Source organism: Protopterus annectens, chromosome 2.part1 (assembly GCF_019279795.1).
Source record: "Protopterus annectens isolate FY-2018-M chromosome 2.part1, PAN1.0, whole genome shotgun sequence".
Lineage (NCBI taxonomy): Eukaryota > Metazoa > Chordata > Ceratodontiformes > Protopteridae > Protopterus > Protopterus annectens.
The window spans coordinates 208601198-208613641 of NC_056729.1; the positions used below are offsets into that span (position 1 = coordinate 208601198).

Sequence of the window (12444 nt, forward strand, 5' to 3'; positions counted from 1 at the left end):
CTTGTTTGCACACACTGATGTACATATGTGCATGCATGCACACACGCACGCACACACACACACATGCACGCACACTCGCACACACACACACACACACACACACACACACACACACACACACACACACACACACACACACACACACACACACACAGACTCCTATACATTTCCACAAACATTAGTGATTGTCTGTACCTTTGGCATCTCAGCAGCTGAGTTGCCAATATATCACATTACTATCTTCAAAGACAGTGACTGTTACAATCTAGTGTTGTAGGCTATTGTGATTCCTATGCAGTCATTATTTAGAACATAACACAAATAAGTATGCATACAGAAAGTGAAGCAAGGATTCATGTACATTATGGGAAAACACTACATCTATCTCATCCTTGCTTTTAACTATTGTAGAAAATCAAAGCTTTATAAATTATAGTAAATTTGCTTGATTACATTGGTCTGGATTCTTTAGCACAACACAAGCTCATTCATTTATGGTAATGCAGTGCTGAAGCTTACCAGCAAACTGCTAGGCAATCAAATGCACTTAAGAATGAACACTTGAAGCAATCTTGCTAAAAGACAGGACTTCTGTTTCTGGCTAAAAGATATTATGAAGGCTGACTTTCAAACTTTGCCCTTAAAGACATGCATAAAAAAGATGCACAAAACCAGACGAAGACACACAATCTGTTTTGTTATGCAGGTCTAGCAGAATTTTCTTTAGCCCTCTGCTTGTATTTTAAAAATGCAGCCAGTTATTTTGATCCGCTACTCCACCGATGCCATTTTGCATGTTTCAACCATCAACAGATACCTAAGCACATAAAGATGTTCATCAAGTGCTAAAAATTAATAAATTATGGTTTTCTGCTTTCTTGAATAGCAGTTGATACAGTTATACAGATCTTTCATGACTTCATTTTCCCCTTGAGTTTCTTGAAAAAAAATTGCTGATAAAGATGCATTTTTTGCATATAAAATATTTGTCTATGCATGATGAATGCATTCATGGCAATTAAACATTTTGTTCTGCATATTGTTTGGCAAAAAAAACAAAAAAACCTCTAAGTGAGGCATCAGATGTGTGAAGTTGAATGACATTTCCCTCAGCATGATGATGCCAAAACTTTCACAGCTACCTCTGATTCAGACCTTGCAACAAGAAGTCGTAGTTTGTCTCCAGCAGACCTTATTATTTCTCTCCCACTTAAAAAAAACACAAAAATTGTTAGTGCACATTATTTACTTCCTTTGATTGTCAGTCATTATTCAAAATAGCTATCAACTCAGCATCACAAAATTAAAGTGAATTATTTCAAATTTGATGCAAATGTACAGGTTTATTTCTATGACAAAAGTGGTGAACTCTATGCTAGATGATAAAACATCTGTCATTAAACACTAGCAACACTATGAAGGAAATATCATATAGCAGCAGATCAGTATTCACTCACAAATCAAAGTAATACATAAAGACATGATTCCATGCTTCACTTTAAAATAAGTGATTTGTTCTGTAGCCTCCATATAGGTTCATAGGTTCATAGGTGTTTACTAGTCTAACAACCACAAGAGCCTTTGTAAGCCTAGCCATGCATCCCACATCTCTGACAAGTTCTGATACCCTTGATAAGTCTAAGCATGGGCCTGGGAGATGAACCATTTACAGGTTACCTGTTTGCATCAGAGACATAGGTGTCAAACCAGGGATGAATTTCTGATTTCCCATTCAGTTGTCCAAGTTGCACTTGAATTGGGTTAGGCATAAAAATCATGGGCAAAGCCAAAAATAATGGGAGGACAAAGGCCCAAAATTAGTAATAGATTTTAAATCTTGCATGTACGTACTTTGAAAGTTAATAGTAAAATCCTCGACCAGTAGTCCACACTCAGTGTCAGGATATGTAATTCACATTAAGATAAATAACAGTTAACAAAACAGTTAACACATATGGTTAAGTGCTTTTGTCAAACAGACATCTTTAGAACCATCGAATACAAATGCTAAATCTCACATCCAATAAAAAAAGTAGTAAATCACTCCCCCCCCAAAAAAATAAACCAATCATAAATACTGAAAATCGCTCATTGACCAATCCTGAACTATATAAATCAACCAATAAAAAAGTAGGTCATAAGAACATCTTCAAAAACATTGAATAATAGGACTAAACCCCGTGTCCAATAAGAACAGTAAATCACACACACCCCTAAAAGATAAACCAATCAAGTGTAGTAAAAAGTTTTCATAAACCAATTAGAGACTGTGAAATTAAGCCAGCCTGAATGTTTTCCTGTCTTAGCCACCTTGTAAACTAAGCTAATCCAGGACCATAAAAATTTTCAGTAACCAATCATAATCACAGCAAATGTCATAGACGAAAACTAACCAATTCACTACTGATAGAAATCCCATCATTTAAGCCTGGATGTTTCATAGCATACAAGTCTATTTGATAAATCATCTCTAGTTGAAGCAGATGATTTTTCCAGTCACCCATTTGATTTAACTGAACCTGTTCTAATATGCAAAATAAAAACTTGTCAAAATAAATACATGATTCAGAATGTATTCCCAGGGTCTTTTTTGTTATACTTGTTGATACTATATAAATGTTGATACACGCTTTTGTTAAGAGAATTGTTAGTCTTACCTATGTATTAAGCTGGGAAGGATGCATATTAGGCCAGGTAAACTACTCTGCTGGTATAACAAAATTTACCCAGTCCAGACCATTTAGATGTTGCCTGTAATAAAGGACATCAGAATCACTGTAAGAACATTGTGGACAACAGCCCCATTTCATTGTAATCAGAAAACTGAGTGGTTTCCTATCTGGGTTCCTATCAGCATTTCGAATGTTGAAAACTCCGAATTTAATTTAATTGAACTGAAACGTTCAAAATCTCAGAAGAGCAAACTGATGGAATATCGATTTCTTTCCCAGGGAAAGAAATCAGTGGGCCATCATTGGAGTTTGCTATTTCCTCCACTGTGATGTGGTCTCGGAGTTGGTATATTTAAGTAGGGGGGGTGTGGGGGTGAAGCTGCCCACTTCTGTCAATGTTTAAAGTATTGAAAATTTTTTTTTTTTTTGCACAGAACACAGATTTCATTCCCAGGGAAAGAAATCGGTGTTCCGTCAGTTAGCTCTTTTAAGATTTCAAACGTTTCAGTTCGATTAAATTGCATTCTGCATTTTCAGCATTCAACATGCTGATATAGACCCTCCTATCTAAATTCAACTCCAAAATCTTTTTGATGTTGAGTTCTTAAATGTAGAACTAGGTCCATTCTCAAAATGTGGTTTCAAGGAATCTTTGCATTGTAATATGTGCCACTTATTTAGGAGGATCTGTCTGATGTCCGCTGTTCCACTGAATAATGTAACACCATGTTGTTATTATAATTGGCAGGTGGTGTTGAAATATTCTCAAGAACAGGTTTGCCATTGCTTTTTTGATTGGCAACTTTAATGATCAGACCATAGCTATTTTTCTTCCTATCACAACAAAAAAAGGGGATGGAGGGAGGGAGTGGCTACTGCAGCAGTGATTAATCGAACATCTACTGTTATGATAAGTTTTACTTCTAAAACTGTACTATGTTCATCATATTGATGACTGCTGCAGTAGCCTTAGCTATGTGGACAGATTACCTAGCTTTCTACATTTGGGAGGTAGAAGGAGAACAGTCCAGGAGCCCCTGGTGAGTGGTCCTAGCAATGCTTGATCTAGACCTAGAGAAGGAATCAAACTTATGGTGCTTTGTAATAGTATGTACAGGAGACTAAGGTTGTTGTGTCTTTCGGCTTTTCCCGGTTAGGGGTCACCACAGCGGAACTTCAGCCCACTAAAGATTGGCAGTAGAGTTTTACGTGCCGTGTTGCCAGCCCTGACGCACAACCTTCAACTAAGGTACGCCCATTCACGCATGTCTCCACAAAGAAGACGCTCTAGCTGAGAATCGAACAGGACGTCTTACTGTGAGGTGACAACGCTACCACAGCACCACCACTGCAGTTGTATAGGAGACTAAGGTGCAGCTTCTAAAAACCTTCTAAGTATCCAACGTTTTCCAAAAAGCCAGACATGAAGCCAAAGCCCTGGTAGTGTGGGTCTTGTCTCTGACTGCAATAGTTTTGTTCTGGTGAGTATAACAAAAGGTAATAAGACAGACATTTGGAGACAGTCTGTTTTGACACATGTTATCTCTTCTTACCTTCACAAAATGTGAACAGTTGATCTAAAATCTGTCAAGATAGTACCTGAGCTGTATGTGGCCATTCAATGTATGGAGTATACTTTCTCCCTCATTTTCAAGTTCAGGAAAGAAAATAGAGAGTGGATAGTTTGGCTTTAAGTAAACACAGATACCACTTTAGGCATAAAAGAAGGATTAGTTTTCAAGGAACCCCTGTCTCTATAGAAATTGAGATAGGGTTAACTTACCATAAGAACTTGCAATTCATATACCATTCTTTCAGAGGTCAGAGCAATCAGTAAAACTGTTTCCATGTTAAGAAACTCAAGACAGCCAGGTTAGCTTGTTCAAAGAAAGCAAGTGGTAACTTCTCTAACACAAAATTAAGATCCCAAGGAGGGGCCACCACGTTTCTTGGAGGTCTCTTATGCAAAACTCATTTAAAAAAAAACATTTTGATTTGAAAGAAGAGGAACCATGTACAGACATGCTGAAATGAATGATAAATTAAACTTGGGAGGAGTAAAGAAGGCCAAAGGATAGTAACTCAAATAAATACTGTAAAACCAGAGGACAGCTAGCCCTGAATGGGTACTGGTTATACTGTTGGGACCAACTAGAAAACCTTTACATTTTCTAATATATGATTTTCTAGTAGCATGCTTTCTTGCCTCTATTACTACCTGCTGCACATCCTCAGTAAACAGGTGCCTAAAGGGGATTAAGACCTTATCATCCAGGCAGTCAGTTGAAGTTGATTGGAGTCAGGATATATCAAACATGCCTGTTCTTTTACGAGTAGATCAAGTCTTTGAAGAGGCCTGTAGTAATTTCCCCAGGTCATTTTTAAAAGCAGGGAGAACCATGGTTGCCTGGGCCAGAAGGTAGTTACCAGAATGATCTGATTCTTCAGAAATACCCTAGATATATGTGTAAAGGGTGGAAAACATATAGGAACATCTCTCTTCCAGGCCTTCTTGTGTGGAGTCCTGGAGCAGAGTCCTGCCAGCTGATTGTTCAGACAGGAGGCTAATAGTTTTACATGAAGAACTCCCCACAGATGCATCAAATCTTTGAAGACCATATGACCTAGTTTCCATTTGTAAGGGTCTGCTCTTGCCCTGCTCAGCTTGTCTGCCACACAGTTTTGCTCTGATGAAAAGTAGTTTGCCTGTAGAATGTGACTGTGCTGTGAGCTATACCCCAAGCTGACATGGCTAGTCTGCAAAGGGAGTATTTCCTGGCTTCCTCTTGTTTGTTGATGTACCACTTCACTATGGTATTGCATGTAACAACTTGAAGAGGTCCTGGGAACCAGCAATAATTCAATGTTGAGTGCCTTGATCAGGGCATGTATGTCTTTTATATTTATTTGCTTGCATCTGTCCTTGATGTCCCATACAACTTGCACATTTATTCCTCCTTAAACTGCTACCAAAGCAATGTCTGAGGTGTCTGTTTCGACTGACTTCTTTGGGACAAGAAGGGAGAAGAGGAGACCCAGATTTAAGGATATTTGCTGTCTCAACCAAATGTTTACTCTTCTGACAAAGCCAAACACAGGGATTTGAAAAAAACAAAGTATGTTAGTGCTGGGAGCAAAGAAAATTGTGATAACATCATATATTTCTCATGTAGAGTCTTGCTTGGGGGTATTATTAGTGTCATAGATGCCAAGAGATCCAAAATCCAGAGGTATTTCCTTGCAGCTACCAAAGTCTGAGTGGAAGCCCTTAGAAACGAATCTAAATATAGATCTATTTTTTCCTGTGGAAGAAAAGCTGTTTGAACTGAGGTGTCTAGCTGACATCCCAGGAACACAATTGTGTGTGAAGGAGTCAAAAAATACTTGTGCATGTTCTTTTAGAATTCCAGCTTGTGTAAGGGATCTCTCACTCAACTGAGGGATTCCTTGCACTCTGAAAAAGACTCTGCAAAGATAAGCAAGTCATCTACTTATGGAAAAATGTGGATACCCTGTAGTCTGTTATGAGCTATAACTGTGGCTAGGCACTTTCTGAACACTCTTGGTACAGTGGATAGTCCAAAGGGTAAGGCAGATAACTGATAATGTGATTCAGACACACAAAACCTTAAGAAACACCTGAAGTCTGTATGAATAGGGATGGGATGACAAGCATCTTTTAAATCTGGAAACTTGAATGAAGAAGTAGAGGTAACAGATTATGAAGTGACATCATTTGAATTTGGACAATCACAAACAGGTTTTAGAGTAGTTGATCCAAAACTGCTCTCCAAGCATGTTCTTTCTTTGGAACTAAAAGAATCCTTGAATAAAAACCTTTCCCCTACCTGGGAAGGAGGAAATGGTTCTATCAAACTCTGAAACAGCATGTGATGAAGAACAGGTGGAAATAACAGTCTGGTCTGCTGGATGAAGGATTACCTCCTGAAAAACAGGAATTTCCTTCCACTGCCATCTGTATCCTTGATGAATGATTTCAGAAACTATTTGTCTGGAACTGTCCATTGCCAAAGAGAAAAGTGGAGATTCAGATATTCTGGAAGGGAAATGGGGCTGTTGGGGGTGGAAATGGGGGTTAAGGTCCCTTAAAATGTCATGCTGACTTGTTTGACTGCCCTTGCTTTTTATGAGGTTCCACAATTATTTTTGGAAGTCCCTTGCCATTTCTTCTTAAATGTCTGATTACCTGTATTTTGTTGAGACTATTTATTTTGTTTTTTATCAAAATTGGATGAGGGGTTAAAAGATACCTTAGAAAATTTGAAAAGGAGAGCTGAACAATCTTAGAGATTCCCTGTATCAACTTACCCCTTTCAACACTTTTTAATCACCTCTGCAGCAGAGTGGCCACAGGATAATTTTAAATCTTATTTCTAACATCATCTCAGAGGTTCTGAAAATGCAGCCAGATAGACCTCCTCAGAACACTACTAGCGGCAAAGCCATGGAAGAAGTATCAATTGAGCTTTTCACACATTGTAAACAATGAATAGTGACTTCTACAAGAGAGGTAAATAAATTATTTAAAGCAGATTTTCTTCACAAGAAGAAAATGCAGACAAAACATCTGTCATATTTTACCTCAATCTCCAGACCATAACTTAAACCACTGAAAAAAATCTTCACAGCAACTGATAAAATCCAAAATAGCTTTAATGTCATAACACACACTGGTTGAGTGCTTTCTTCCCCACTGGAGGGACTTCTTCAGAATCTCTCATATTTTCACAATTAGTTAGAACAAACTTTAATATATGAGCCTGTTAATTCAAAATGAAAGTTGTAGAATCATAAACGTTTTCCTGTACTTATCAATAATTTTCCCATCCTTTTAGAAAGAGTAGGATTAGAATTAACTAAATTTTTAGCAGCAGTAGGCTAGCTAAAGCTATAGCTGCTGGGTCAGGTCTGGGGATAGTGTATAAAAACTTAAGAGACTAAGGAACTTTATACATCCTATCTGCCTTTTTAGGGACAGATGGCTGACTGTCAGGAAAATTGCAGACAGCAGCCTGTGCGTTCCCCAAAGCTACCAGAACTGGGGGAATGGGTGAACATTCTAGAGATTCTTTCTGTAACAGCTCATATTATTTTTGTGGGCCTGGGAGCCCTCAGTATTCTCCCATTGAAAATACTGGTACATTCTAGATACAGTCACATTGAAAGAGAAACCCCAACAGGGAGATTCAGAAACAGAACTCTTCCCTTAGTCTGAATTAGAAGTTGGAGGAGAAAATCCTGTATCTGTCCCATCATCTTCTTGTCCAGATTCAGAATCTTGAATCTCTTTTTTACCAGAAACTAAGCCCAGAGTCAGATCCAGTAAACGACCTCTTTCTAAATAAATTTGAGAAGGAGTCGATACATATTTAGTTTTCTGTTTCTTTCTGACAGGAAAATGGGGCTGTCAGTGTTATTAATGACAACAGCAGCTACTCCAGGGATGGGCACAACATTCTGACAAAACAGGGAAGCCTTCCCTGTTTCCTCTCCCAGAATTGACAAGAGTGGTACTCCACTACCCACTGAGGAGACCCCAACAGCAGCAAAGGGCATGGCTAACCCCCGGTCCATAGCAGCTGTAGGTTCTACACATGCAAGCCTGCTGTGATGGCAAAAGCTGTTTGCTTAACGTTTTCTTTTTGCGGGTGGAAGAAAAACTGACTATAGGACAGATAGTTTGATTCATAGTCCAGCCAAAAATGTGCCTCTTTCCTAGGGAAAACAAGCAGCAAAGGCTAGTAAAACTTGAAAGTCTTTAAAAGTTACTTGTTTCACATAAAGACACACTAAAAAGCACAATTTAAACACTTTGCCAGTACCATAAAGTAAAATAAACACAATTTCTGTACAAGAAATATGGTTTTCCATTACTTTAAAAAATGTTAAAACTGACAGGAAAAGAGAGCTCTCTCATTTAAAAATACAATATAGTCTTGTGACAGTCCATTAAACCACAAATTCCTAGCTTTAAAATAACTTTCCTGAAAAGGTAAGTGTTATTAAATAAACATTTTTAATGGAAGGGTTTTCCCCAAAGGAACCTTATCTGTCAAGCAAAGGAACAGCACAAGCTGACCATCGATCCTCGAAAGCATCGGAGAAGCATACTCTTCGGCGACAGGAAAGCATTTAAGGTCGTGGTACCCAAACCTGTTTTTTTCATCGGCTTGTCTTGAGCTGACTAATGGTTTGGGTGTGTGGAAAATGCCCTGAAGCTTTGAAATCTGTCTGGCTGGTTGTTACATCCTATGCAGGACGTAACCCATATAGCTAAGGCTACTGCAGTAGTGATCAATATGATGATCATCAACTGTTTTGTAGTGATGCTGTGTAAACAAATCTGTGATGTTCTTTGTTGCTAAAGAACACCTAAACTAGATGGCATATACTGACACCTATTCAGATTACTTCCTAACTAATATTCATGGTATATTAACTTGATGGACTAAGAGCTGTGCAGATCAAGCAACACTGAATGACAGCCTATTACAGCTCCAAACACAGCAACATGTAACAGCATGACAGCCTATCAACATTTGTCACTAAGGCACAACCCTCTTAAAAGCTGTAACATGCTATAGTTAATAATTACATATGTTATGAAGTATCTAACAAGTAATGTGCATTCCTCTGCAATATGATAAAAAATAAGCATTACATTTTAGAAACATAGTTTAAATTGAATAGGGGAGGACATGCAGTGCATTATATTAGTTTACAAACAGTTTACAAACAGGACAATGCCTCTTTTAAGATGGGAAAATAAGTTTCCTGTTGCCACATTCTGTGCTCCTCTGCCCTGTCGTCTCAACTGCAGGAAAGCAAGCTTCATGAGGGCTTCTTAAATGCAGTTTTATGTTAAATATATAATGAACAAAGGCAGACAGAAGATCACTAAATAACTTTTTTCTTGGGAGGTTAAAAGAGGAATGAGAACAGTGGGTGATTTCATGCAACACTACAAAAGGTAGTTACCCATCAAAACATTTATGCCACACTGTAAAGACTACACATATAGAAACTGTGTAAAAAGGAGATTATTATGCTATTATGGAGATGATATGCCGTCAGCTAACTATTAAAAAAGGTGTGGGAAAACGGGCACCTGCATTCACCAGGTCTGACACTGACTCACTGACTAAACAAAATGCATTAGAAATCCTGTGAGGTATGTACTTTTCCTCTACTGTGACTAGATTTCACTTCTTATGTTATGGGATATTAATCTTAACATTTGTAATCTGTTAATGTTACACAGATTTATACTTACTTATGATAATCCAGTCCAACAAGACTCGTTCCATTGACTGCCAAAATACGATCTCCTGAACTTAATCTGTTACACCTCGCAGCTGGAGAATCAGGTATCAATAATTTAATATAAATGCCGCTCATGTTTAATGGCGTTTTCTGAAAGAGATGCAACACAGTAACTGGTGGTTTGCTTTATCGTCAGGACTATTTTAATTTGACCTTGTGATTCATTTGATTCTCACCTACAATATTTGCAAAAGTATAACAAATGTATTTACTTTTTTATGTGTTAACAGGAAGACAGAGTGGTACAAGAACCCTTTACAGCCACAGCCTGGACCAAAGTTGCACAGTTTGCTGAACTGCATACATATTACCTGACAGTGAAAAACAATTTTCAAGTAAAAGCAGAGGGCAGTGACTATAGCAAGGAAAGTAAGAATAAAACACTGTGAAAAAGAAGACAAACAAAAATTCATGGCTTGGTACAAATAGCAGACATGCTGCAATATTAACAAAAGAATAACATTAAGAAGTCAAGGATGACAAAAGTTACAGAAATCTTGATGAAGAGCTGATGTTATAAAGCTGTTGTGTGAAAAAATCTTATTCGAGTTTTCAAGACAATAGTTACTGCTAGTCTTGAAAGCTCAAATTTTGAAGATAGTATTTTGTTCGCCAGTGTTGATGCCAATCTGCCTATTTTAGTCAATAATAATAATAATACATTTACACCCCCCAAAATAAATAAATAAAATGTAGTTTTGATAGCTCACGAGTTTCTGCTGATTTAATAAAGGTGTGCATGTTCTCGGTACAGGATTTTCAGAATAAAAAATAACTCTCTAGTATTAATGACATAATTTCAAAAAATTGGGAACATCTGCTTTGTATATAATTGCACTATTTCTATGGGAGAACCTAGCTATTTTTTTTTGTTGTTGTTGCTGTTTGAGGGCCAAGCGTTCTTTGCAAATGCCAAGTATTAACTAATTTTCATTTTGTATACCTGTGAAGGAATGTGTGATTACAATACTGGCACCTCTGCCTATGGGATATAATTCCCACATTAGCATCTTCCATCAACAAATCTTAAGTTAAATGACAGTTACATAGCTACAACAAAACATTCCTCTACTGATATGTTCAGAGCCTGAGTTTATATCTATGGTAAACCAGTTCTGGCATCTATTGCAGCTCCTGATTTATGACAAATGAACTCCTTTATGTGCTGTCTTACTCTTTTAGGTTGGTAATTACTACACAAATAGGCAGTACTGAGCATTGCCATCAGAGAATGAGCAGTTTTGGGATATCCCCACCTCACAGGCTGATTCTAAACAGCACACATACCAAACACTAAGCTACTTAATGTGACAAAATACAGATATGTCTATATTTTGTATCCATCAGATGGCCAAGCGTGAAATATGAGTGGTATGCTTAGTAAAGAAAGACATGTCTGGAACTTTGGAGATGAAGTAAATTTACTAGCTATTGCAAAGAATCATTCAGTGACACATTTTTCACTAGAAATATAAATCAAGAGGGAGAAAAATGCAGGTAAAAAAATAGGAAAAGAGAGAAAGTGGGATGTAAATGTGAAAGGAGAGACAAAAAGAAAGAAGAAGACACATTTCTCTCATGCCAGCAATCAATTGGGCTGCTATTTACAATCCAACCCCCTTTGACTTAAACCAAAGCACCCCCTCCCCCTGAAAAGTTGACTATTGGTGATGCCATTTGATTTTTAGATTTTCATGCTATGGGAAAATCTGTCCCCTAACTTTTAAATCTGCCCTGGTTCTCTGGGAGCTGTAGACTCTTCTCTCTTAGCACGGCACATATATGGAGGCATGCTAAAACTGCAGCATGGGCTTGTTTATTTGTAATGTTCCTCCTCCCTGTACAATAATTGGTAATTACAGAACCAACTGCTGACCATTATTTCAGGCAAAGATTACCAGCAGCTAACCAAACTCTTTGTCAATGCTGTTCAGTTAGGGTGGCAACTCCAGCCTTAAGACTTGGTCAGCCAGCATAGACTACACCACTCTCTGTGGTCTAACCACACATTCCATGTCCACTACTTAAATCTATTTGCCTACATGCACCATATCACCATTTTAAGTTTTGTGGTTCAGCATCTAAATGCATAGCATTCACCTTGATTAGACATACATAAACCAGTATGGTTCAGTTATTTTATTACAATGGATTAAGCACTCATTACAACCTTGCAGAAGCATTTGAGTGAAACATAAGGTAAAGCATCATCCATACTGTGGACTGCCATATGCATAATACCTATAAGTTTGTACATCTACTAATCTATAAAGACATAACAGCAACAGGCATCAACCTGCTCATGTCTAAACTAGAATTAATTTCCCATAACTTCTCTCAAATCAGGTTACAATACTTCAGTCTTAGACCATCATCAGTAAAATATGCCATTTCTTTACTTTGTCCAAGTCTAGGAATAAAGACTGTA

At 37.7% G+C, this 12444-nt stretch overlaps 1 protein-coding gene across 3 annotated transcripts in view; it reads right to left on the bottom strand.

The window, feature by feature from the left end:
• Positions 1-1031: 1031 nt before the first annotated feature.
• Positions 1032-12444, bottom strand: part of LOC122794000 (ras-associating and dilute domain-containing protein-like) — an 867060-nt gene continuing 855647 nt past the window's right edge. For all 3 annotated transcript variants that reach the window (XM_044062093.1, XM_044062094.1, XM_044062095.1), the window contains 2 exons: positions 9967-10106; positions 1032-1209 (listed from right to left, as the gene is read on the bottom strand). In XM_044062093.1, the coding sequence (XP_043918028.1) occupies positions 1110-1209; positions 9967-10106 (240 nt within the window). In that variant the 3' untranslated portion in view covers positions 1032-1109. The remainder of the gene's footprint in view (positions 1210-9966; positions 10107-12444) is intronic.